Source organism: Meriones unguiculatus, chromosome 7, assembly GCF_030254825.1.
Source record: "Meriones unguiculatus strain TT.TT164.6M chromosome 7, Bangor_MerUng_6.1, whole genome shotgun sequence".
Classification (NCBI taxonomy): domain Eukaryota; kingdom Metazoa; phylum Chordata; class Mammalia; order Rodentia; family Muridae; genus Meriones; species Meriones unguiculatus.
In genome coordinates this window covers 76980581-77004947 of record NC_083355.1, presented here as the reverse complement: position 1 = coordinate 77004947, position 24367 = coordinate 76980581, and the positions used below count along the sequence as shown (strand labels likewise).

General features: G+C 43.1%; 2 protein-coding genes and 1 pseudogene across 4 annotated transcripts in view; all 3 read left to right on the top strand.

Annotated features, from left to right (window-relative positions):
• The window catches only part of L2hgdh (L-2-hydroxyglutarate dehydrogenase), a 32270-nt gene extending 26165 nt beyond the window's left edge, over positions 1-6105 (top strand). The window contains exons 10-11 of one of the 2 annotated variants that reach the window (XM_060387574.1): positions 1314-1396; positions 3697-3858. In XM_060387574.1, the coding sequence (XP_060243557.1) occupies positions 1314-1396; positions 3697-3713 (100 nt within the window). In that variant the 3' untranslated portion in view covers positions 3714-3858. Of the gene's footprint in view, positions 1-1313; positions 1397-3696 lie in introns of both variants that reach the window. The other variant, XM_060387573.1, reaches the window with a different exon arrangement.
• An 8698-nt stretch (positions 6106-14803) lies between these two features.
• The window catches only part of Sos2 (SOS Ras/Rho guanine nucleotide exchange factor 2), an 86725-nt gene continuing 77161 nt past the window's right edge, over positions 14804-24367 (top strand). For both annotated transcript variants that reach the window (XM_021650932.2, XM_021650931.2), the window contains exon 1: positions 14804-15007. In XM_021650932.2, coding sequence (XP_021506607.1) covers positions 14921-15007 — 87 coding nt within the window. In that variant the 5' untranslated portion in view covers positions 14804-14920. The remainder of the gene's footprint in view (positions 15008-24367) is intronic.
• Positions 15174-22445, top strand: LOC132655242 (chloride intracellular channel protein 4-like; annotated as a pseudogene).

The following is a 24367-nucleotide window of genomic DNA, read 5'->3' as shown; positions in this document are numbered from 1 at the left end:
AAGGTGTTCTGTTTTATTTATTTTTTTGTATTTTTGAGACAGGGTCTCATTATGTAGTCTGTCTGATCAGGAACCCTTTGGAGACCTTTGAATTCAGAGAGATCTGGCTGCCTGTGACTCCCAATTGCTAAAATTAAAGGTGTGCACCACTGTGACCAGCAAAACTGAGGGTCTCTTAGTAAAAAAGAAATCTAGAAAAAATATGTCCCTTGGCACCAAAATATATTAAGGAATTTTTTGGTCCATCCTTGGAAATTAGGTGAGAATTTAAATGTATAAGGACCATAAGCAGAGAAGCTAATGTATAAAAGTGGATTCAGATATGCTTGATCCTGCTTGAATCTCAGTTTCCCCTGACACTACTCTCTGCCCCTGCCCATAAGTTAGAGAGTGAAAATTTAAAGTCAGTTTGGTTGATACAGGCTGAATATTGTCAATACTAAATGTGCTACTTTATTAATAAGCATAGTTTTCATACACATTGACATGAAATGGCATGTCATCAGGGATATGCCTTAAATCCTCTGGGAAAAGTTACTGGGTGGGAATATGGATAAAACAAAAATTGTTAGGTTTGCATAATTGTTGAAAAGTTTGTCATACAAAATGCTAATAGTAATTCATACATAGAAGTTCTTTTGCTTTTATACACTTTTTAAAAGTTCCCCTGGGAGCGCTTGATAAAAACAAATGCAGAACCTGTACAGAAGTATATCCCTAGACATACTCATATGCCCAGGATTCCCGCAGATAAGGTCCTGCCGAACAGAGACGCAGTCAGCCGAGAGTCAGCAGGCAAATTACAGAGCTAGACCCTAACAGCTAGCTCCCCTCTGCCCCCACCATAGAACCCTGGTATCATCCTGCCCCTTCCAGGGCATTTATAGGATCTCACGATGTCCTAGGGCCTAACGCAGGCATATAGAGCTTCGGTGAAGTAGCGGAGCACTTTCCTCGTACACACAAGGCATAGGATTCCATCCCTACCACCTGCCAGAAAGGAAAGGAAAGACGAGCTGAGATAAAACCACATTCTTCGCCAGGCTGTGGTAGCACACACCTTTAATCCTAACACTCAGGGAAGCAGAGGCAGGCAGACCTGTGCGAGTTCAAGGCAGGCTTGGTCTACAAAGCGAATCCAAGACAGCCAGAACTGTTACACAGAGAAAGCTTGTCTCAAAAAACCAAAGATAAACGAATAAATAAACAAAGTCGTATTTTCTCACAGTTCAGTTTTGTCAGAGCAGAAGGGAAAATAACTGCCCCTTCACGTCTGGAAACTAGGTTGAGCTTGCTTCCCTTCTCCGTGGCAGCGCGTCCCGGTGTTCACATGGTGCCAGTTCCCACCGTGGGCTGTACAAGTTCCCGGCCCTCCTACGGAGGACCAGTCGGAGAGGTCAGTTACGACTTTTCGTTGCTATTTTCCACATGCCCTGGGGCGGTAATGTAGCACAGGGTAGCTCAGATGGAAGAACGGTGTATCTAGCTGTGTGTTCAGGTGCTGTTGTTTCTGAACATATTTTAGTATCCAGGATGCACCTTGCCATTGTATGTAGCTACCAACAGCAAGCACTATATCCAGTATAACTGAGTTCCCAGTTATTAATTTGCTAAATCTTTCTTTTCGTTCTTAAAAAGTTGTTGAAAATATAGTGTGTAGCCTTACTGAATGTGTTTAAACTGTGATACTTAAATCTAGACATGGAGTAAGAAAGGTGTTGTACAAGACATTGTCTGCCTTCAAGGCATTTTTTAAAAAGATTTATTTATTTATTACGTTTACAATGTTGTGTTTACGTGTACACCTGAACGCTGGAAGAGGGGACCAGATCTCATTAGAGATGGTTGACAGCCACCACGTGGTTGCTGGAAACTGAACGCGGGACCTCTGGAAGAGCAGCCAGTGCTCTCAACCTCCTAGCCACGTCTCCAGCCCCATTCAAGGCATTTTTGGTTTATCTTTCCTAAGGTTTCAAATTGTAATGCTTACGTCAGGCTGAAGTCTCCTGAAAGGAAAGCCCTCATATAACTGCGCAGGAGAGAACATAAGGCCTCCTCAGATGCTGAAAGTGAAACACAGGTGCTCAGTAATTTAGACATTTCATGCTGGCTTGAAGTGCAGTCAGTTCTTAAGGAAAGCACGGCATTTTGTTTGCAGTTTGACTAATAGATTTTAAACACTTAAACAAAAGGAATTGAGGGAAAACTTGTCTTTATATGAGAAGTTACTGTAGATACATTAATGCTGTGGTTAATCAGTTTCAACTCCAATATGCTCAGCAGTAAGGGATGATACGCTGTGAGGCTCTGTACGGAGGGAAGTGACGCTCTGCACAGCACGCACTGTGTTCTGGATGACACGGACAAGAAGACCGCTTTAACCAGCAGCTGTAATCTTGCCTAAGAAAACGGAGGAGTGCCAGTGATGAGTTAGATAAGCTACAAAGATTGCAAAGAAGGGACTCACGCTAGCACATATGTTTGTCCTCGGATTTGTTTGTTTCTGTGCCATTCATCTTGCCCTTCACCTGCTGTATCAGATGCTCACCTGGAAACTCTCCCAACCCTGATTCTCTAGAGCCGATCCTTTACCTTTATTGCACAATTTCTCACACTTGTAATTCTTACTCAGCTTTCTAAGAGAACCGGAACTGAATGCTCCAGGCTAGGTACCCAATCTCTGTGTTTCTTTGAGGTCACTGAGACGCTACAGCAGACTCAGAGCAGTCGTAGGGATCAAGGAGAGGGTCCCCAGCACGTGCTTGGTCAATAGGAGCAGATTCTGTCCTTGTTCAGCCAGGCTGAGTTCCAGAGGACAGGGTCATCCTGCTGCTCTTTGTATCCATGTGTCCCAGAATCAATCAGATCTATTTATGATTGCCTGACTTCTTGTGCCTTGGTGATGCATAGATTTTTTTTTTTTTATGCCATGCTTTGAAAGTGAACACTTTCAAAGGAGATGATTTTTGGATTCTAAATGCATTTAGTTCAAATTTCATTTGTAAATTTTAACTATTTTATGAACCTGCAGAATTCTAAATCTAAAAAAGTCTTGTATGTTATAAAGCGGAGTCTGGACTGGGGATAAACTGGGCATGGAATCCCATGCCTATAATCCCAGCACTCAGGACATAGAGACGAGGATGAAGAAGTTCAAGGTTGAGAATGCTCCCTTTCTCTCTGTAGCCGACCACGAACCATTCCCAGTCAGCCCCCCAAAGCCTGTGAACTTCGCTAGGTGCTGGAAGATCCCGAACAGCGAGAATTCGGAGGAATAAATACCTCCGTGGCCTCCGTGTCAACCTGCTTCATAAAAAGTCCCTGCTGCCGCCACTGATTCCCACAGTTGCCACTGATTGACTCTTAGAATAAGTCCATTTTATGATTTTTAAATAAAAATTTGTTAAATGTGAATTTGCATGCTCCTTTTGGAAAGAACAGATATTACAAGTAACATAATTATCTGGATGTTTATTTGGTAGTACTTGTTACACTGTTACTTAATGTTCCTTCTGCTCTAGCCCAGGCCGTACTTTGGCCAGAGTGTCATCCACAGCCTTCCGCTGAACGTAAAGCAAGTGGATTTCCACATAACTGCATTTAGATTAAGGACTTTTTTGCCTTAGGAATTCCTTGGAAACGTGAGCCAACTCTGTCTTTGGCTCAGATAATTAACACTTTGTTTTCCTTCTGCAGAGGCCCTGCTGGAGTAAGAGCCCAGGCCCTGGACAGAGATGGAAATCTGGTAGATGATTTCGTGTTTGATGGAGGATCTGGGGAAATTGGAGATCATGTTCTTCATGTGAGAAATGCGCCTTCTCCAGCGGCCACTTCTTCCCTGGCAATTTCTAGACTGATCGCAGACGAAGTGCAGCAAAGATTTAAGTTGTGAACAAGGATGGGAGCTGTGTTTGTCTTGTTTTCCCAACATCAGCCACAAGGGTCCACCAGCTGCGTTTCGAAATTATGATGTAAGAAGATGGTAGCCCAGGGCAGTTCAGAGTCCAATTGGGTTACATAGTAATGTGAAGAGGGACTGCCTCTGACATAATCTGATTGGCCTGCTCTTTGATCACCTCCCTCTGGGGTGGGGGGGAGCAGCCTTACCAGGCCACAGTAGAGGACAATACAGCCACTTTTGATGTGAACTGACAGACTAAGATCAGAAAGGAGAGGAGAACCTCCCCTATTAGTGGACTTGGGGAGTGGCATGCAAGCAGAGGGAGGAGGGAGGGTGGGATTGGGATGGGAGGAGGGAGGGGCTTATGGGGGGATGCAGAATGAATAAAGTGTAATTGATGAAAAATTTAAGAAAACAAAAAAAAAACCATACTATCTAGGTTAAAATCAATGACTTATTAACAGGATATAACAGAATAAGAATTTTTTAAAACTCAGGTCCATATTGTGAACAAAGAAGCAAAGTGTGTCTGCTCCTGGTCTGGAACCTTGAATCTATAAGAGATTTACCCCAACTTACCGTGATTTAGGAAGATCCCGCAGATCGTTTGGGAAGACAGCATAAAAAAATGGACTGTTCCCTAAATCAGTGCTTGGCTTTATAATATTTTCTGGAAAAAATACGTCACAGTATATTGTAGGATATGGCATTCTTTTAATCTGAAGTCAAGAAAGCTTACATTATTTAATGGTTTATATTTAGAAATTGGAAGAGCTTGATTTCAAGAAAATAAATGGAATTTCTAAATAGCTTAAAACAAAGCCAGTCTTTTACGCTCCTTGTAAGCCTCTGTCACACAGTGCGACATCATCTCTGCATCTGATTAGCAGTGTACCTGTGCGTTTCTCGCCTACACTACAGTTTTCTCTGGCTGAGAAATGAAAGTCCCTAAGAGGACCATGTTTTTATAAGAGCAGTTTAAATCCTGACACTGGGTGTGGCACTGTGTAATTTTAAATAATTATTTCACACCTCAGTCTCTTGGTCACTCTTAGGTTCCCAAGGTGTCGGCCAGAATTGCTATATCCTTGGGTTTTCAGAATTTCTATAAACTTTGTGAGGACATTTCTCCATTCTTGGTTCATATCTAACTTGGAGGCATTCACTTTTGTAAACCGCGAAAGTGCCTTACATTCTTCGTATGTACTTCGCACACATGTTGAGTCGGTGCCAAGTGCCATTCCGTGTACCGTGTACTGTGTGTTTGTGTGTGTAGTGCTCTGCTGTTACTGTTTGTGTTTGTATGCGTAGTGCCATGCTGTATACTATATATATTTACGTGTGTGTGTGTTTCAGCTAATGAAATGTGTCTTACAGTGCAGAAAGTTGGAAAATAGAAATGTACATGAAAAACTGGCAACCCAGCCATGGAAACAGAGCCAGCACTTAGGTGAGACGCTTCCTCCGTTCTCTCACATGTGTTCTCTCAGGATTAATCTTCCTTTTCTTCACCAACACTGTGATGGATGCATGAGAAGGATGTGCATGTTGATAGGAAAACCTTTTCTTGGATTTTTTTTTTCCCTTCACTTCAGCCCTTGGTGGTTACATTTATTAAGCGATCTCATCCGTTAATTTGGAAGAGTACATATCATGAGCTTCGTTCGGTTCAAGGGATAGCACATCCCCGGTAAATAGGTTAGGCAGTTATTCAACGCTTTGGATGGGGGATGGACATGCTGAGACACTGAGAAATTGTCTGCAGAGGAAACAGACCCCGATGGTTCTCCAGAACAATTGATGCCTACAAGAAAGGCACACATGGAGTACCTCTCTGTTCCAAGACTTCTAAGCAACACAAACATTACATTAAGATTATTCTACCTTGTGAATAAGATGAGAATGTGGCGAGAAACAGAAGTTCTCTGTTTCCTAAACTGTGAGATCTTGTGTACATGCACTAAGCTGTGAAAGAATAAAGGTACAAAGATAACTGTCAAGATTGAAGCCATCCTATTCCAGTCGGATCTATATTGTATGCCCGCAAATAATAGGGAAAATTTTGTTGAAATGTGTCAGTTGTTCTGGTTGTAAAATATTTGATATTTATGTCAATAGGATTTTTGTTAAATAGTGATACATAAGAATCCTGTGTCTTTCTGAGAAAAGAAAAATGTATATTAAAATATTTTAATGATTTTTAATGTTATGATTGTTTTATTTTCATTAAAATATTATTTACTGAGGAGCTAGAGAGATGGCTTAGTGGTTGAGATCATTGATTACTCTTCCAGAGGACCCAAATCCATTTCTCAGCATCCACATGGCAGCTCACAACTGTCTGTAACTCGTGCTTGTGGTCTACAGACATATGCAGGCAAAACAGCAATGCACATAAGATAAATAAAAATTTAAAGATAACTTAAAAAACAAAGTTGCCACACAGTGGTGATTCACACCTTTAATCCTAGCAGCCAGGAGGCAGAGGCAAGCCGATCTCTGTGTTCAAGGACAGCCTGGTTGATAGAACAAGTTCCAAAAAAATTGTTTACTGAAATGGATATCCTTTTTTTCTTTAATTTTTTAAATTAAATTTTTATTTTTTTACATTAATTACATTTTATTCGCTTTATATCCCAGCTGAGCCTCCTCTCTTATTCCCTTCCAATCCTGCCCTCCCTCCCTCAGCTTCTCCCTGCCCCTCTCCAAGTTCACTGATAGGGGAGGACCTCCTACTCCTTTCATCTGACCCTAGCCTATCAGGTCGCATCAGGACTGGCAATGCTGTCTTCCTCTGCGGCCTGGCAAGGCTGCTCCTCCCTGTTCCCCTTACTAGGGTACCCACTTGGATACTGAGCTGCCATGGGCTACATCTGGGGAGGGGTTCTAGGTTATATCCATGAATGGACCTTGGTTGGAGTATCAGTCTCAGAAAAGACCTGTATGCCCAGATATTTTGGTTCTGTGGAGCTCCTGTCCTCTCCAAGTCTTACTAACTCCCCCCTTCTGGAATCCTTCTTAAATAACACTTTTCTCCCAGATTATAAGGTTTGATCCAGCAGGGAAGTCCTTTATGCAGGAAGGTAAACAATTCAAAATAGTTTAAGGAAGTCCCTGAAACTGACCAGATTTGCTAAGCCCCTCCCTGCCATGGTAAGTGATAAAAACTAGAGTCCATCTCGGACTAAAGGAAGCCCGCCTGCAAAGAAGGCTCTTAGGAAAGCCCAGACCAGCTGAGTTACCTGGAAAGGACACTCTTCCATCTGTTGAGCTGCCTTCAGGCTGTGCTATGTATTCCAGGTTCCAAGCATTTGTGAGCTGTCACCCATGCTGGGGTGGGCCTTGGTGATGCAGCTGTCTTGGAGTCATTTCTGCTCCAGTAAGCAAGCCCTCGCCCATACTCAAATGAGCCCAATAAAACCCGTTGTTTCACCAAGCTGGACTTGGGTGGTGTCCTTACTTTGGTCTGTGGTGGTTTCCCTGTCTGGAGTGAGTAGACCTGTGTGTTGCATCTCCCTGGGAGAAATTTTGGCACACAACAACTCTATATTAGGTAAACTATCATAACTGTAGATAATTCTTTAAACACCCCTCTGAAACTGGTTATAATACTGCATACCTGGTTAACAGCACTCAGAAAGCCGAGGGAAGAGGATCACAAGTTCAAGGTTATCCCGGGCTGTATGGTAAGAGCCCTGCCTCAGTACAATAATACAATTGCTTCTGTGTTTGTGAATAATAGAAAATTTAGGCAGAGATGTTGATATTTTGGTCTGATCATCTTCTATTTTTGCTTCAGCGTGCTTAGTTTGTGGGGAACTCCTATGCGCATTTTTAGTGTTTCATGTCAGGAAACTTTACTCTTTTATCTACCCACTTATGTGTATACCAAAGTCCATCCCTTGATGCTTTTAAGAGTTTTGCTTTGTTGGAGCAGTGCCATTACTGTTGGCAGAATTCCACTTTTCCTGAGGCCATTTAGAGATATGCCCACTAACCTATGGGATGACCTCACCTCCTAGAACTTTCTTCAAAAGATAGTGGTTTATTCTGCCAACCTCTGGCATGGAAGTCTGTGGGGCGGACATTGGAGGCTAGCCAACTGTAATGGTTGAGACTAGGACAAGGGCCTCGGACCCTTCTCTGTTGGTGTACTTAAAAAACAAAACAAAAAAAAAACCAACAAAAAAAAACTTTTATTTACATTTCTTGTATCTTTCTCCCTACTTCACCCCAACCCCTTCCAACACCCCAACACCAGGTAGGAGAGAGAAAGGATCAGTGGGAGAGGGGGCGCAGTTCCCTTAGCTGCTTCCTGCTGATTAGGGTATTCGGGTTCCTTGGAGCCTGTCCAATCCTCCTTTCAGGAGATCTCCAACTCCTTGTCTCACTACATCGACAGCAACCAGGAATCACGGGAGGAAGCAGCAGCAGCCTTGTTCTTTTTCAGAGCTCTCCAGCACTTTCTGGGCTCTGACATTTATTCTCTCTCCAGAGTCCGCAGATTTAAACCATCTACAGCTGTCAAAGAGCTCCTCTTGGAGGCCCCAGGAGGCAAGTAGTTCGCTGCTGTGGACCCTCTGAGTCAGTCCCACATCCCACACTGAGATTAAAACAAAAACAGGTTTCTGTCCACAACCCTTCTCTGGTAAGATGTTTTCTTGTACCTCTAAGTATATTATCTAAACACAGTCGCTTTGGAGGAGTGATTGTGAGATCAGTCCCCGGATTTTTAATGTGTTTTTATTACTCTGTGTGCATATGTGTCATGCCATGTCATGCATGTGGAGGTTGGAGTCTTCTGTGTAATTGGGTCTCTCCTTCCAGTTTTAAAGATTGAAATCAGGCTGGTCAAGCATCTCTACCCAGCAAGCCATCTCACTAGACCCAGTTTGCTTTTCTAGTCACATGAAAGGGAAAGAAAAAAATGCCTAGGGATGTTTTCAAATGGTTTGTACCCACTGGAAAGTTTTTAAGAATAGAAACAAAGACCCAGATGCCTGCACGGAAGACAGTGCTGGTACCAACAGGCTCCACCTGCTGCCTTCAGACCCTGCAAAGGGTCTTGTTCTCCTTGATAAGTGCTACTGTCTACTAAAAGTAGGCTCTCGCATCAAAGTTATGTTAAGAGTCTTTTTGTTTCCTGGATAAAATGAGGGGTTTTGACTTTCAGGTGTGGTGAGAGGTATGGACTGCTGTGCCCATGGAGAGCCCCTTCAATCCGGCAAGAGATCTGAGGGACAGTGTTAAAAGATGTCTGACTTTAATCCCAGCAGGGGCAGAGGTGGTTGGATCTCTGAGAGTTCCAGGCCAGCGGGAGTTGTATAGTGAGACCTTCTCTCAAAAACCAAAACAGATCTCTGAGTAGAAAACGTTGAATTTCAGCCAAGTTTTATTTAAAATTGTCTTTGATTATCTTTAAGATGAGCTCTCTTAACATTGGTGCTCTGGAATGATGTTTTTGTTTTTTTGTTTTTTTGTTTTTTGTTTTTTTTTTTTTTTTTGTTGTTGCTTGCTTGTTTTGCTTTGCTTTGTTTTGATTTGAGAAAGGGTTTCTCAGTGAATCTCTGGCTGCCCTGGAACTTGCTCTAAAGACCAGGCTGGCCTCGAACTCACAGACACCTGCCTGCCTCTGTCTCCAGGAATGGTCCACCAAGCTCTCCTGGCCCTTCCTATTCCTTTTAAACTTAATTTTGCTTAAGTTTGTCCACTGAGAATATCAAAAGAGATCTCTTTTGATATCTATATTTACTATACCTAGTAATTAAAACATTATGCAAATTACTAAAACTGGGGAAAAACAAATGTCTTTCTTTTCTGTTTTCTGAATTCCTTATTCTGGAATTGGGGTCCATGTACATAGATGATCATTGGCAGATCACTGGTTGTATCTATACTGAGTAGATGATTACATTGTTGTTTATAGCTTAATGTAATGGGATTGGAGACAGAGAAATTGATATAATTGTATTTTAATTAAGTAAACAGAAAATTGTAATTGCTACTGGGAAGACATTTTTGACGTGCAGTCTCTTGCAGGGAGTTGAGATTTTGACAAGCTTGAATATCCAGTGAGGGTCATGGGGCAAAATAATGCTTTCTCTCTGTACCTTTTCCAACTTCTTTTGAACAGGTGGCTGTGAGTGGCCGAAAGCTCTGGCAGGAAACTATAAAAGTAAGCAACAATAACAATAACATTTGTTATTTCCTCTGGTGTTGCTTTGGTTTGCTACTGATTAACAGCACTTGGTGACTTCTGAGTGAATTGAGGTAGTATGAAACAGTAGATGGGAGAAATGTTAAATCCTCCAAAATGTTTTTTCACTGGGAGACTATTTTTTCTTTTTATTATTATTATTAGTTACATTTTATTAACTCTGTATCCCAGCTGTATCCCGCTCTCATATTCCCTCCCAATCCCACCCTCCTTCAGTGGGAGACTATTAGTAGTAAAAATATTTAACTATCTTTTAAAATGAAAATGTACTTGAGACATTCAAGTTATTTTCCAAAAAAACAAAAACAAAAAAACACAAACACAAAACATTCTAAATTTTTAAAAAGGCAGACAAAATCATTAATATGTAATTAGTGCCTTTAAATTCTTTAAATTCAAACTTATGTTTGAGATTTTTGTCTTAGCTACTTTGTGGGTTCTTCTTTTTTTCAGTCTTTAACACCCCCGTTTCACCCCCCATCACCAGATAGGAGAGAAAGAAGGATAGAGAAGTGTGTGTGTATGAGAAAGAGAGAGAGACAGAGCTCTGAATCTAATTTCTTTCTTGTTTTTAAACACGACTACTAACAAACCCCCCTGAATGACCAACAACCACCCATCCTGCCACTCAGTGCCCTGGCATTTATATACTCTTTGAAAAGTTCCCAGAATTCTAAATGCCATACAACCACAGAAACTATTTGCTGCTGGCCAAACCACACCTCTGCTACAGCATGAGGCAAATCACAATCAGCTGCTGTGGACAGTCTCAAACAGTCCCATATTCCCACACCTGAGGTTAAACCAAAAACATAATTCTTATATTTCTGTGTTTAAAAAAAAAATAAAAAATTCAGAATTGTCACTACAATCCCTTTTATGGTATGTATTTTAATGTTCCCAGTTTTAATACTGGAAGTAAAGTTTGTGTTCTGGGTGGAGGTTTTTGGTTTTTTGTTGTTGTTTTTTGTTAAAAATTACCTAACCAGGGCTGGAGGGCAGGCTGACAACTTCAGTTCGATCCCTAAGATCCATGTGGTGGAAACAAATGACCAACTCTTAGATGTTGTCCTCTGTACACATACACAGGCCGAGCGCAGGCTTTCACACACAGAGAATGACTTAAGAAATGCTTGAAAGATGACTTAATGTGAATAAATGATACATCCGTGAGAATGAAGATTCAAATGCTACAAAATTTCTAAGTGAAAATTCTCCTTGTGTCCCAGCCACATGGTTTTCATCCTTGTGTTAATGAAGAACCCTGTGATGCCTCGTAGGTATTATATTTATATGTATAAAAGGCCACCTACCTAAAAAAACAGAAGTGGTGTCAGTCTGCATATTACTGTGCTTTTACTTTGAAGTGTATCTCGGAGAATGTTTTACAGAAGCCTGTTTTTTGTTTGTTTAGTTTAATAACAAGCAAGCAATCAAGCAAACAAACAAACAAAAACCCTTATCTTTTGCGGCTGGAGCAGCTGTTCTGCAGTTTATGTTAAGCATGCTTACTGGTCTTGGAGAAGTGTCAGGTTTGGTTCCCAGCACCCACATGGTGACTCACAATCATCCTTAACTCCAGTTCCAGGGAATTCAAAGATCTCCATGGGCCCCAGGCTAGCACGTGGTACACATAAATATTTGTAGGCAAAACACTCTCACACACACACAGAAATAAATCTTTAAAATAGATAACTTTATTATTGTATTGACTTGCCACCATTTATTAAAGGAATACTATATTCCTAACATTAAATAAAATGGTGTGTGGGTGGATATAATAACATTGCAAATGGATAACTTTGTCCCTTTAGTGATTTTTCATGCAAGCAAGTATACCTCTGGGACATATTTCTGGAATTTGCTAGGTCAATAGTTATGTACCTTTGAAACTTTGATAGGTATCATGCAGTTTGCCCTTGATGGAAGTTGAAACAATGAGTTCCTGTTTCCTCACAACTTCACTGTGAAAGTATACAATTAAGCTTTCTGATCAAATAGGTGAAAGTGGTGACAGTATACGTTTGTATTTCTCCTACTAGGAATGAAATTTAGTATCTATTTTTATTTTTTAATCAGTGATAAATAAAGAAAACATTAAAGTTCTTCATTAGTATTTATTTTTAAGAGATACGTGTTTCCTTTTGTGGGTATGAGAGATAGCTTTTTCAGTCTTTTTTCTCCCTCATTTTTCCCCTTTGAGGCTTAATTCTACTGATTCCCAGTGTCACATCCATAGATAGGAGAAATTAATTAAAAAAAAATGAGTTGCTGCAGTTGTGTTATTTCTAGCTTGTCATTGCCTTTTAGCTTGGCTTGTTTTGTTTTGTCTTTTTTCCAGGCATTAAAAAAATCAGATGTATCAGTCTAGTTTTTTGTGTCATATAAAAGCCATCTCTTGTTTACTCTGTGGTCACATAAGGAAACCTTTTATATTTGTGTGTGTGTACATATATATGTAAATTTTTGACCTATCGGGCATTTCAGGCTGTAGAGAGTACGAGATGTGGAGTCAGCAGTTGTTGCTGGTCTTCAAATGGCCGCTTGTCTGGCTGAGGAACTGTCCTGGTGTCCTTCTCGGTTCCTTCACATCGTGAGGATCACATTTCTGTTTTGCCTAGCCCAGAGATCACAGGGCAGATGCCTCCAGAGACTAGGCAGGTTACATAAAAGGGGAGAGTGCCAGACAGGGAGGAGAGCCAGCTGGAACTGGGTGGCACACTTTTTATAAAGAGGGTGTCTCTTCACTGCCTGCTCCTTCCTTCCTTTGCACAGACGCAGTTGGCCATGGTGTTGCCAGAACTTTGTTGAGAGAAGCTGGAAATAGACACACACATATATATGCTATTGACTTTAAAATGGCAATAGCCAAAAAATTTTAATACTGACTTGGCTAAACAAATATATCTTCAGGCCAGATTTGGCCCAGGGGAACCTTCCAATATCCTTTGCCAAGAGTAAAACTTCCCACTAATGACTTTCCTATGAGAAAATACAATTGTAGTCTGATAATTTGAGAGTCTCATGTTTTATAGGTGGAGTCTGGGAACTGTAGGGAAAATTAAGGACTCTTTATAAAGCAGTGTATTTAGTACATGGGAATGTGAACACGGCTATTCATTAGAAGACCTTTAAATAACTTTAATATTACTGTGCATGAGAGCGAGAAAGGGGGAGAGGAACAGGGGAGAGAGAGAGAGGGAACACACATTCCTGCTGTATTTCAGATGTAGAGGTCAGAGGTCAATCTTGTGGCGTGGGTTCTTTCCTCCACGTGGGTTCCAGGGGTGGGACTCAGGTTGTCAGCCTTGTGAAGCAGGTGCCTTTACCTGACAGCCCCAGAGGACATTTTTGACCCAGTGGATACTTAGATTTAAAAACAAACAAACAAACAAACAAACACCTGATCTCTTAAGTATTCAGCCTGCCATTCTTGTTTTGTGGAGACAGAATGGAGTTATGTTTGGGGGAGAACAATGCTCACCTAATGATTCTGGAACTGAAATTATGGCACACATTATCTTTTAGTTTGTTCTTTCGGTCCCTTCCTCACTGCTGGTGGCCCAGTGCGTGCCTGTTTACAGCCTGTTGGGAGCGATTTGTTTGGCAACTTTAGTGGGATAAAATTTGAAAGTTTCCAGAGTTCATGCCCCTTCAACTCAGAAAGGCTTCGGGTCAGAGTATCTTTGCTATATAGTATGACTGGATCCCAGGATCAGTTTCTGCACAACGTGAAGTAGAAAAGGGATTAACAAAAGACACGAATAAAAGAACTATATCTGAAAGGTTCACGAGGAGACCTTTTTTTGATACAGAGGGACTTTCAGTGAAATGCCTCAAGTCATCGGTCCCTGCGGCACTTCCCACGACCCCGCAACGTGACTTTCTGAAACAGCTCCTATCTCCTCAACGTGCAAAGGAGCCACTTAGGGCGCAAGTGAAATCTCCAGTCAGCACAAACGTCCTTTTCTCCACGTCCGTGTGCTGCCTCCCAGGGCTGGAGTCACGGCTCCGGGCTCGCCCTGAGCCGCGGCGAATTACGACTGTGTGTGCCAGGGCTCCGAACGCCGCTGAGTGTGTGTGGAACAGCCGCCCCGGTGCGCGTTCCCAGGAGACAGCGACCGCCCTACCCTCCCAGCCCCCGGGCTCGGCAGCCGGCGCCTCGGCCCGCTCGGCCCGCTCGGCCCGCTCAGCGGCGGCGGCGCGCATGCTCGGTGCTGGCCTGCTCCCCAGACTCGGGCGAGCCAGCGAGCGAGCGAGCGCCGGGCCGAGCCGAGCCGGGGCTGCTGGGACCCGGCGCTCGGCGGCGGCGCTCGGCGGCCTGCGCTGTGCACGCCGGACACGCGCGCCCGCTCGGCCCCCGAGGGCCCTCTGGAGGTGACTCGGGCGGGCCCGGCCGGGCGGCGTCGGCGGCGCGGAGGGCGGGGGAGGCGATGAGGACGCTGCGGGCCGCCGCCGCCGCCGCCGCCGCCGCCGTCGTCCGCCCGCCGCCGCCGCGGCCGTAGCGGGAGAAAGTCGGGGCGGGGGCGAGGCCGGCGCTGCCCCGGGCCGCGCAGCCAGACAAAGGAGGAGGAGCCGCCCGAGCAGCGGGCCGGCGGCGCGGGGACCGCAGGGCGCCTCGGGCCGCCGCGCTTCCTCGGGGCTGCGGGGCCGCCGAGCCTCGGCCGTCGCACGCCCGCCGCCCGCCGCCCGCCGCCCGCCGGCCGGCGCCGCCCCCGCCCCCGACAGCTCGGCCCGGAGCGGCGGCCTGCCCGTCAGGCCACCCGCCCGGCCTCCGATGCGGAGGCGCTGCGGCCGGGGCCATGCAGCAGGCGCCGCAGCCCTACGAGTTCTTCAGCGAAGAGAACAGCCCGAAATGGCGGGGACTGCTGGTCCCGGCCCTGCGGAAGGTCGGTGCCGGGGCCGAGGGAGGCGCCGCGCGCGCGGGCCGGCGGGCAGGGTGGGCCGGGCCCGGAGCCCGCACAACTTGTAACGGGGAGCCCCGGGGAGGCGCCCGCACCGGCTCCCGGGGCCGAGCTCTCGCCGGCCGGCCACGGTGCCTGTTGCACCCCCGAAGGACGGTTTCTCAACTTTCTCTCTCTCTCTCTCTTTTTGGCCTGGTCCCGGAAGGAAGGTTTTGTTATGATCATAAAACTGGATTTCATGTTACAGTCATTTCGTCAGGCAACTTCCGCCGTTGACCAATTTGTTGTTCTCAGGCTGGATTCGGGCAAGATCAAGCCCCGCTCGCGCAAATTCGGACCGAGTAGCTACTTTTTAATTAAGTTCTTTTTTTTGGGGGGGGAGGGGGCGTTCGGTTCGGGCGGTTTTGCTTACCAAGGTTGCCCATTCGCTTTCGAGGCAGCGCTTCTTTCGCTCCTCTGGACGTGTGTGTGTGTGTGTGTGTGTTTCACATGTGTGAAGTGTCAGTGAGTCAGTATATTGGTTTTCCAGCTCTTGAGGTGAACCTAAAGCGCCCCTCCACTTCCTGCAGAAGCCTTACCTGGACACAGGGGCTGCCTCGCAAAAGGTGCTCGCTTTTCTCCAGGACGATGAGAACTTGTGATCAGTTTTAAGGGACTGTCAGGGGGTAGCTCTGTACCAATCCTGGAAGTTTGGGTGCGCTGCCAGGATGCATGTCTTGTACTGGTTGGTGTTAGTCGTTTATGAAGTTAGGTCGTTAGGCGATGCATTTTGTTGCTGTTGCTGAACTCTTCTTGTAAGTCACATTTGAAGACTACGTGGGCTCAGGGCCAGCAGCCATTCCTCCTGGACATGGGTTGCTCCCTGTAACTTACTGCTTTTCTTTTTTTGCAAAATAAAATAAATTTTTCTTAAATTCTTGGCATGTGAGAGACTCATCAGAGAAGGGTGATTTGCTGTCCAACCACACAAGCTTGATGGCTTGAATTTCACTCATGGAACCCACATAAAGGTAGTATGAGAAAACCCATTCTGCAGAGTTGTTCAGACCTGCATGCCGGACGCTCAACACACACACACACACACTAAATACCCATCAGTTACAACCCCACACGTGAGGGAGCCTGTAAAATGGCTCAGGGAGTAAAAGTGCTTTTTTTTTTTTTTTTTTTTTTTGCCAAGCCAGATTACCTGAGTTCATGCCCAGAACCCACAGTGGAAGGAGAGAACTGATTTCCAAAAGGTGTTTTCAGACTCTCTCCCTTTCTCTCTCTCAACAACAACTGCACCTGAAAACAATTCATGCATTTCTAGGAATGGAAAGACAAGTCCCCTTTCCACTTTAATGGTAAAGACATTTCCTCGTACTTTCAAAATTTCAGATTTTCCATTGGCATAATTCTCATAAGGAGGTGTTTATTGGTTTCCTTGGGGGCACACACCAAGTCATGTCTCTTTAAAGAGCTGGGTGGAAATGGAAAGCATTTGGAGTAGTGATAATAAACTCTGTGTTGAATTAAAAGCAAAGGGGGAAGGAAATACCTAGATAGTAATTAGGCCTTGTACTTCACCGAGTGTCCAGCGCATTTATCAGCCTGACCTGTGTTGACCTTGTGAGGCAGGCATATACCCATTAGCACTTTTGACAGCAAAAGGTGATATAATCCTTGATAAACAAAGACAAATTTATTTTTCAGATTAGATCAGAAACTGAAATCCAGCCCCAGTCTCCTGCTTTGGTCCTAGGACTGTGCATTTATATGTTGTATTTGTTTCGAAGGTGCTTTATAGATAATAGATTACTTCATAGTAATGGGATTCTTTTTTAATTTTATATATGTGTCAGTGCTTTATCTGCATGTATGCCTGCATGCTAGAAGACATCAGATTCTACCATGTGGTTGCTGGGAATTGAACTCAGGACCTCTGGAGGAGCAGACAAGTGCTCTTATCCACAGAGCCATTTCTCTACCCCCCCCCCCTTTTTTTTTTTCAAGACAGGTTTTTTCTGTGTAGCCTTGGCTGTCCTGGACTCACTTTGTAGACCAGGCTGGCCTCGAGCTCACAGAGATTGGCCTGCCTCTGCCTCCCCGAGTGCTGGGATTGTGTGTCATCCCCCCACCTCAGTCAGCACTGTTTTCATATGAAAGAAACAGCCACAAAAATTTGATCTTCTGTGGTGAATGTTAAAAAGCAGTTAATTTATTAACTTAGCATTATGGAACTGAAATACATGCCATGGAAAACATTTACGTTTTTAAGAAAATTTTATTGATACTAATTCCTATTATATATGGTGTGATGTATTCTAATTTTACGTATTCATTTAACATCTGTTGAACACAACTTAGGTACTTGATACCATGCCAGATCCTAGGAAGGCAAAGGTGAATTTTTATTTTTAATTAATTCTATAGTCAGTTTTTTGTTCCTTTGTTTTTAAAACAGGATTTCTTTTTGTAGCCCTGGCTGTTATATAGAACTGTTATAGACCAGGTTGGCCTCAAACTTGGATCCACCTCTCTCTGCCTGCATTCCATATTCTGGAATTAAAGATGTCCGCCACACCCAGCTCAAAGGTGAATTTTTTAAAGTAAAGTCATTCTCTAAAGGTATTTACTATCTAGGCCAAAAATTCTGTTTTGAAAGTTTTGGCTTATGTTTTGGTTTCAAGACAGGGTTTCTCTGTGTAACCCTGGCTTTCCTGGCTCTTGCTCTGTGGATCAGGCTGGCCTCAAACTCAAAGAGATTCGCCTGCCTCTGCCTCCCAAGGGCTGGGATTAAAGGGGTGCACCACTACTACCAGGCTGGTTTTGGCTTATTTCTTTTATTTTTTTATTTTTTATTTTATGTGCATTAGTGTGAAGGTGTCAGATCCCTTGGAATTGGCATTACATTCAGTTGTAAGCTGCCATGTGGGTGCTGGGAATTGAACCCAGGTCCTTTGGAAGAACAGACAGCATTCTTAACCATTGAGCCATCTCTCCAGTCCCTGAGCTCATTTTTCTGTTAGGAGTATCTTTCCCCCTTTGTGTATATGTGGGGGCCGGTTTAGTTGGCTCAGTCAGATTAGTCTCCTTGTACTATTTGGTGCATTTCAGAAGGGTAAAGTCATGACTTCATTCAAAATGTAAATGAAGACATGGTGGTAATTTAAACTTACTTATTTTTGAGAGATGGGCTCTTATAGCTCAGGTTGGCCTCAAACTTGTCCTATGATGGAGTGTGACCTTGAACTTCTGAACTTGAGAACTCAAGTCTCAACCACCCAGGATAGAACCCAGGGCTTCCTGCATGGTTGGGTAGTCCTTGCACAAGGATGACATAAATTTTATGATGAATTCCCTTGAAGGAAAGACAAGAAAATAGGAAAGTGCTGACTTAAAAAAAACTAACATTGGGATGGTGGAACCCATATAGTGGAAGGAGAAAACCACCTCCTACAAGGTGTCCTCAGACCTCTGTACACTCACATGGCACAAATACACCCACACCCAAAAATAAGTAAGTAAAAGTTAAAAGAATGGACAGATTTCCCTGTTTTCTTTAATAAAAGCATCAAACATTCATTTTACTACATAAAATACAAGAGCTTGAACAGTGGGCTTGTAAGAAGCAATTTTGGAAGTAAATGAATTTTTTGTTTGCTTTTTTAAAAAAGATTTATTTATTTTCATTTTATGTGTATAAGCGTTTGCCTGAATGCAGGTCTGTGTAACATATGTGTGCCTGGTGCCCATGGAAGCCAGAGAGTATGTTGGATCATTTGGAGCTGAAGTTAGAGACAGTTAAGAGCTGTCCTGTAAATCCTGGGAATTGAACCCAGGTCCTCCACAAAAAAAAAAAAAAAAAAAAAAATAAATCTGTGTGTGTGCTGAGGATTGAACCTTATGCATGCTAAGTCTACCACTGATCAATACTCCCAGCCCTTCCTTTACCTTTAAAAAGGAAGCTTCACCTAGAGCATTTAAAAACATACAGAGCAGGGTGAAATGACACTACTAATGGATTAGGGATGGATTGTTAACATTACTGCTAAATTATGTATCACCCCGAAAAGAGCCAGGAACTTTATGCCTTTACACTGCTCTCTAAGAACAGTGAGGCTATCGGATTACTTGGGAGGAAAAAAAAACACGGTATGCTTGTAGGTGCACTTTATTACTTTTGTGTTTAAATGCTTTCGGTACTTTGTTTATGTGCTACTTGATATTTTGCTGAGATACATCAACACTTTTCATATAAAAAATTTGCCTTAAGATCATTTAATCAGGGTTTTGGGTCTCACTTTTTTTTTTTTTCTTTATCAGGCTAGCCAAAGGAAAAGAAAATATTCTTATCTGAGATTCAAATACAAGAGAGAGCTAGAAAGAATTTCTGGGTCTAATTCGATTTGGGTTAAATATTGACTTTCCCATTCTGTGACAGTTTGATGTTAGTGATGTGAGAAAATGTCTGGATTAATTAATAGTGTGTGGCAAGGTAAAAAATGGTTAAGAAGTGCACTTGCAGAGTCTGAAAGAATCTGCTGTTTTGCTTCAGTGGTAGCTGCTTCTTGGAGTTCATTTTAGAAGATTACACCAGATCTTTTCTCTCCGGAAAATCTATAGGGTGGTTTGAGAAAATAGAGTTGGTGTCACTGATGTATAATCGAGTCAAGAAGGCTTTTCTGAGGAAGCTAAGTTCTGGAGATTCCAGGCAGCTCTGTTACTGAGTGCCTCTTAAGTGTGAGGCAGTGGTTTTCATATTGAAGCTCTAGGACAGGTCCTTCTGTCATAAAGCTGTGTTCTAAGTGGCTGTGTGCAGAAGTCTGAGAGACAGGCAGATAAGCTAGCAGTTCTCTGAAAGACCATAGGAATTAACAAAATACAAAGGCAGAAAAGATTTGCAGCCAAGGGAAAGGTAGGCAGGGGCTTGTCTTCTGAACCAGGAGCACAAGGAGATGAGATGCAGATTATATGTAGATGAAGTTAATGTTTTCAGCGGAGAGAGGAAGTTCTGTAGGGTTATCATTCTTGTAGCAGACTCATTTAGATTAACCTGGTCATAACTGGGTTTTGGGGGGATTACACCTCTGGTGAAATCCAGAAATTAGAGTCTCAGGAGTCATGAGGTGATGTTAAGGATAGAGTGAGCCTTGGACTGCAGCCAGGGCCTAAGCGGTGTCTGTCAGTGCTCCTGAGAGGGATGAAGGGGGAGGACGAAGTTCTTCCTCATGGCTGGCAGGGTGGAGAAAGCATAGGAATCTACCCCCATCACAAAGACTCCTCATGATTCTTTGGCTCCAAGGGGTTGTGTTTAGTGTGACAACCACTGGCCTGTGAAGGAAGCATGTGAACCTGTAGACCCTGACTCTGGGGACCCACCCGCCATGTATACTTTCAACAGTGAAGTCAAAACGGATGTAAATAAGATTGAGGAATTTCTTGAAGAAGTCTTATCCTGCCCGCCCCACCAAGTACTTAAATCTTTCACCAAACACCCAGAGTCAGGCACTGCTGGAATGGACATCTTTGCCAAATTCTCTGCTTATAGCAAGAACTCAAGGTCAGAGACCAATGAAACACTGGAGAGGGGGTTCTTGAAAATGCTGCAGAGACTGGAGGAGAATTTGAATTTCCTTTTCTCAGAAATTGCTGAGAACAGTATGGAGGACCAAAAATCCACACGTAGATTTCTGGTCGGCAGTGAGATGACATTATCGGACTTCAGCCTGCTGCCCAAGCACATTAACAAAGTGGTGGCCAACAGAGACCACAACTGTGCTATTTCTAAAGGAGTGAGGAACATTTGGAGAAACCTGAAGAATGCCTATAATAGGGATGGTTTTACTATCACTTGTCCCACTGGTAAGGAGGTGGGAATTGCATATAGCCGTGCTACCAAAAAGACTTACAAAGTAAACGGCACTTTTGAGAGTGATGCCATCAGATCCCTCTAAGGTCATGCTTCCTAACACACTGCTCTACCTCCTTTAAAGTAGAAGTGTATTTTGTATGAACATGCATACAAAGGCTTGGACTAAGGATAAACAAAGTATAGCAGTTCTCTCCAATGCACACTCCTAAACAGCAGCGTTCTAAAATCCTCTGCCCGGCCCACCTGCCCTGTCTGTCTCCTGTCCTTTAATTCGAAGGCAGTTTCCTCTTCACCTGAGAGCCGGCTTACTCGGTTACCTGAATTTTCACAACCATTCACTGTGTGTAAATGGCAACATTTAAGGTAGTGTTCAGACATTAGAGTAGTAGCCATGCCTTCAGTAGACCCCACGCTGGTGCATAATGCGCAGTACAAGCTTATGCGTCCAGGGAGACTTGTAGTGTTGAGTAAGGAGTACAGAAGGATTGCTACAGAAGGACAACTGTTTCAGCGTAGTGGGTACTGGAATGTGCCGAAGGGTGTGTGTCTGAGAAGACTGCCTTCCACAGAGTCTGCTGGTGTTCTGATAGACACTTAATTTTGCCCAAAACATAAGTTGTACCATCCAATACTGGATAGAAACGGAAAGACAGAGTGGAAGGCGTTCTCAGCGTTAAGGCGGGGGTAGGTTCTCTGTCTGTAACTGGTGTGAGTTCCACCCAGGGCTATTCATACATTTGCAACAGTGTTTCTGCCTTCTTAGAACGGACTTTTCTTCTCTCCTTCCCTTCCCTTCCTTGTTTCCTGTGGTGCTTGGGATGTGGCCCTTCCTCCACCCCATGTTGTAGTGGCCTGACAAACTCTGTCCCTGAGCCGTACCAAGCCCCACCTCTGTCAGTGTAAAAGCGTTTTTTTTTTGGGGGGGAGGGGGTAACCATATATCATTCTGTCTCTGAGCAGCACTGCATGAGCTGATGCTCAGCTGTAGCAGCCCAAAGACTAGTATGTAAAAACTACCGTAGAAATTAACCCCAGAGATGCCACATGACCTTATTAAAATGTGCAGTGCACTTAAAAAAAATTCTGAAACTAATAGAGAGCCTATGATTGTTACATTTTTTATTTAAATTTTAATTCTTAACATGGGGCCTGTTCTGTATTTCCTAAAACTGCAGACTAGAACAATGGAACCCACATGAATTGTTTGGAATTATTCCAAAGTAATAATGACCCAAACTGACCCAAGGGGCTCAGCCAGACTGGATAAGCATTAGGAATGTACGTTAACTTGGTGCATTTAGCTCCCTGTCAGCCATGATTTAGTAACCTTTTTCTGTTATCAGTTTAATTTTAGTATGGTATATTTGGAGCAATACTGTTCCATTAAAATGCTTTATGCTGAGTATCCAAAACATTACCTGTGTTACCACTTGACATAAATCAAATATATGTCTATTATATTAATCATGGCCTTTCTTTCAAGGGAACAGAAGTTTGATTATAGCCTGTATTAGGCTACATATTTGACTGAGGGGAATTTTAATGGAACTAATGGATTTAGTATTATTTCATGTTGTCATGTTAAAAATTAACAACTAAAACTTACTTCTTTTTATAAACATATGATAAGTAGAAAGCTTTTTGAAATGTATGAAGTGTTATATTCCAAATTCACAAATTAATGTTGAGAGGTGAAGCAACAAAGTGGAAAATAGGGGCTAGAGAGATGGTTAAGAGCACTGGCTGTTCTTCCAGAGGTCCTGAGTTCAGTTCCCAGCAACCACATGGTGGCTCACAAAGAAAAAATAACATTAAGGTGGTTCTTGTGGATCCAAGTCTCTTTACTCTCCCTACATCCCTCCCTTCTTCCCTCCCTCTCCCCTCCCCAATCTGCTCTGTATCCCCATATAGAAGTTTTTAGTTTTCTTTATTTAGTTGTTTATCATTTTGTAAATTCTACCACACCCCTTAACAAAACCCTTTGTAGTTCTTTTGTAATTGATCCATTATCAGTATTTTATGGTTGAACTCTTTTGCCTTACAAATCACTTTAAAAAGCCAAAAAAAAAAAAAAAACCCAAAAAACAAACCCCAACAATCCACTTCTTCAAACTTTGAAACACTCCTGCTTTCTTTGTCTGCTTTTAGCTCTGTCACTCTCTTTTGTAGGTCTTCTATTGGAATTTCTTACCTTCTTAAACCACATCACCTTGACCTTCTCAAGAGTTTAGACGCCTTTAGATATACACTCTGTTTTGGTGGTCCCACTCAGCCTCAGTGTTTCACATCTACATTTGGTGATTTCCAAATTACTTGTTTCTTCTGGTTTTAAAATTAATTTCTTCCTCCCCTTCATCCTCCCCTCCCCTTTTCCCTTCTTCCTACCTCCCCAACTTTGTATTTCAGATTAAACCTAAGGCTTTGTACAAGCTAATACACACCTACCCCTAGATTAATTTTTCTACTCTAAGCCCTAAACTTTAAACTTCAGTTTTTTTGTGATATTTCCACACAGATGCTATTCTGAAAGAACTTATTCCTTCATGTAAAATTCTATGTTAATAAATGACTGCTCCATTCTTCTAGTCACTCAAACTAAAACTCTTGAGTTATTTTTGAATTTTCTTTTTATACTACACAACATATGTTACTAAGCCCTTTTAGCTCTATTTCAGACTGTAACTATTTCCAGTCATCAATTCATGCTTTTCCTCTTCCACCTGGAACCAAGTCTCATTGTCAGTCTCTTGGACTATTGGAGATGTTTCTTTTCTTTTTTAAACTTGTTTATTACTTATTTATTTATTATATATGCAATGTTGTGCCTGCATGTACACCTGCACACCGGAAGAGGGCACCAGATCTCATTATAGATGGTTGTGAGCCACCCTGTGGTTGCTGGGAATTGAACTCAGGACCTCTGGAAGAGCAGCCTGTACTCTTAACCTCTGAGCCACCTCTCCAGCCCTGGAATTGTTTCTTAATGGAGCTTTCCTACTCTTACACCGTCCAGCCTTTTCTCAGTACTATAGAGATGAGATCATGGCACTTTCGTTTATACCATTGCTTTTCAGAATAAAAGTCCTCTTGATAGGGCTCTAGAGCTCTGTAGTCTGGTTCCATGCCCACTCCTACTGTCTTGTTCCTGTAATATAGACATATAGGGTGTGTTGGTCTCAAGACTTTTTGTAATTGCTGTGTCTTTTAGTTTTTTTAAATTTTTGTGTGTATGGTTGTTTTGCTTGCATGCCTGTGTGTATACCATGTGTGCAGTGCTCAGGGAAGCCATAAAGGGACACTGTCTTGGTGTGACTGAAGTTACAGATACTGTGAGCCACTAGGAGGATGCTGAGAATTGAACTGGGTCCTCTGGAGGAGCAGCCGGTGCTCTTCTGTGGTGCAGTATTTCAAATGGTGCTGTGAAAGTAGAATAGCTTAATCAGTCTAAAAAAGACCCTAAGCTAATGGAGTTGAGTGCTGCAGAGATG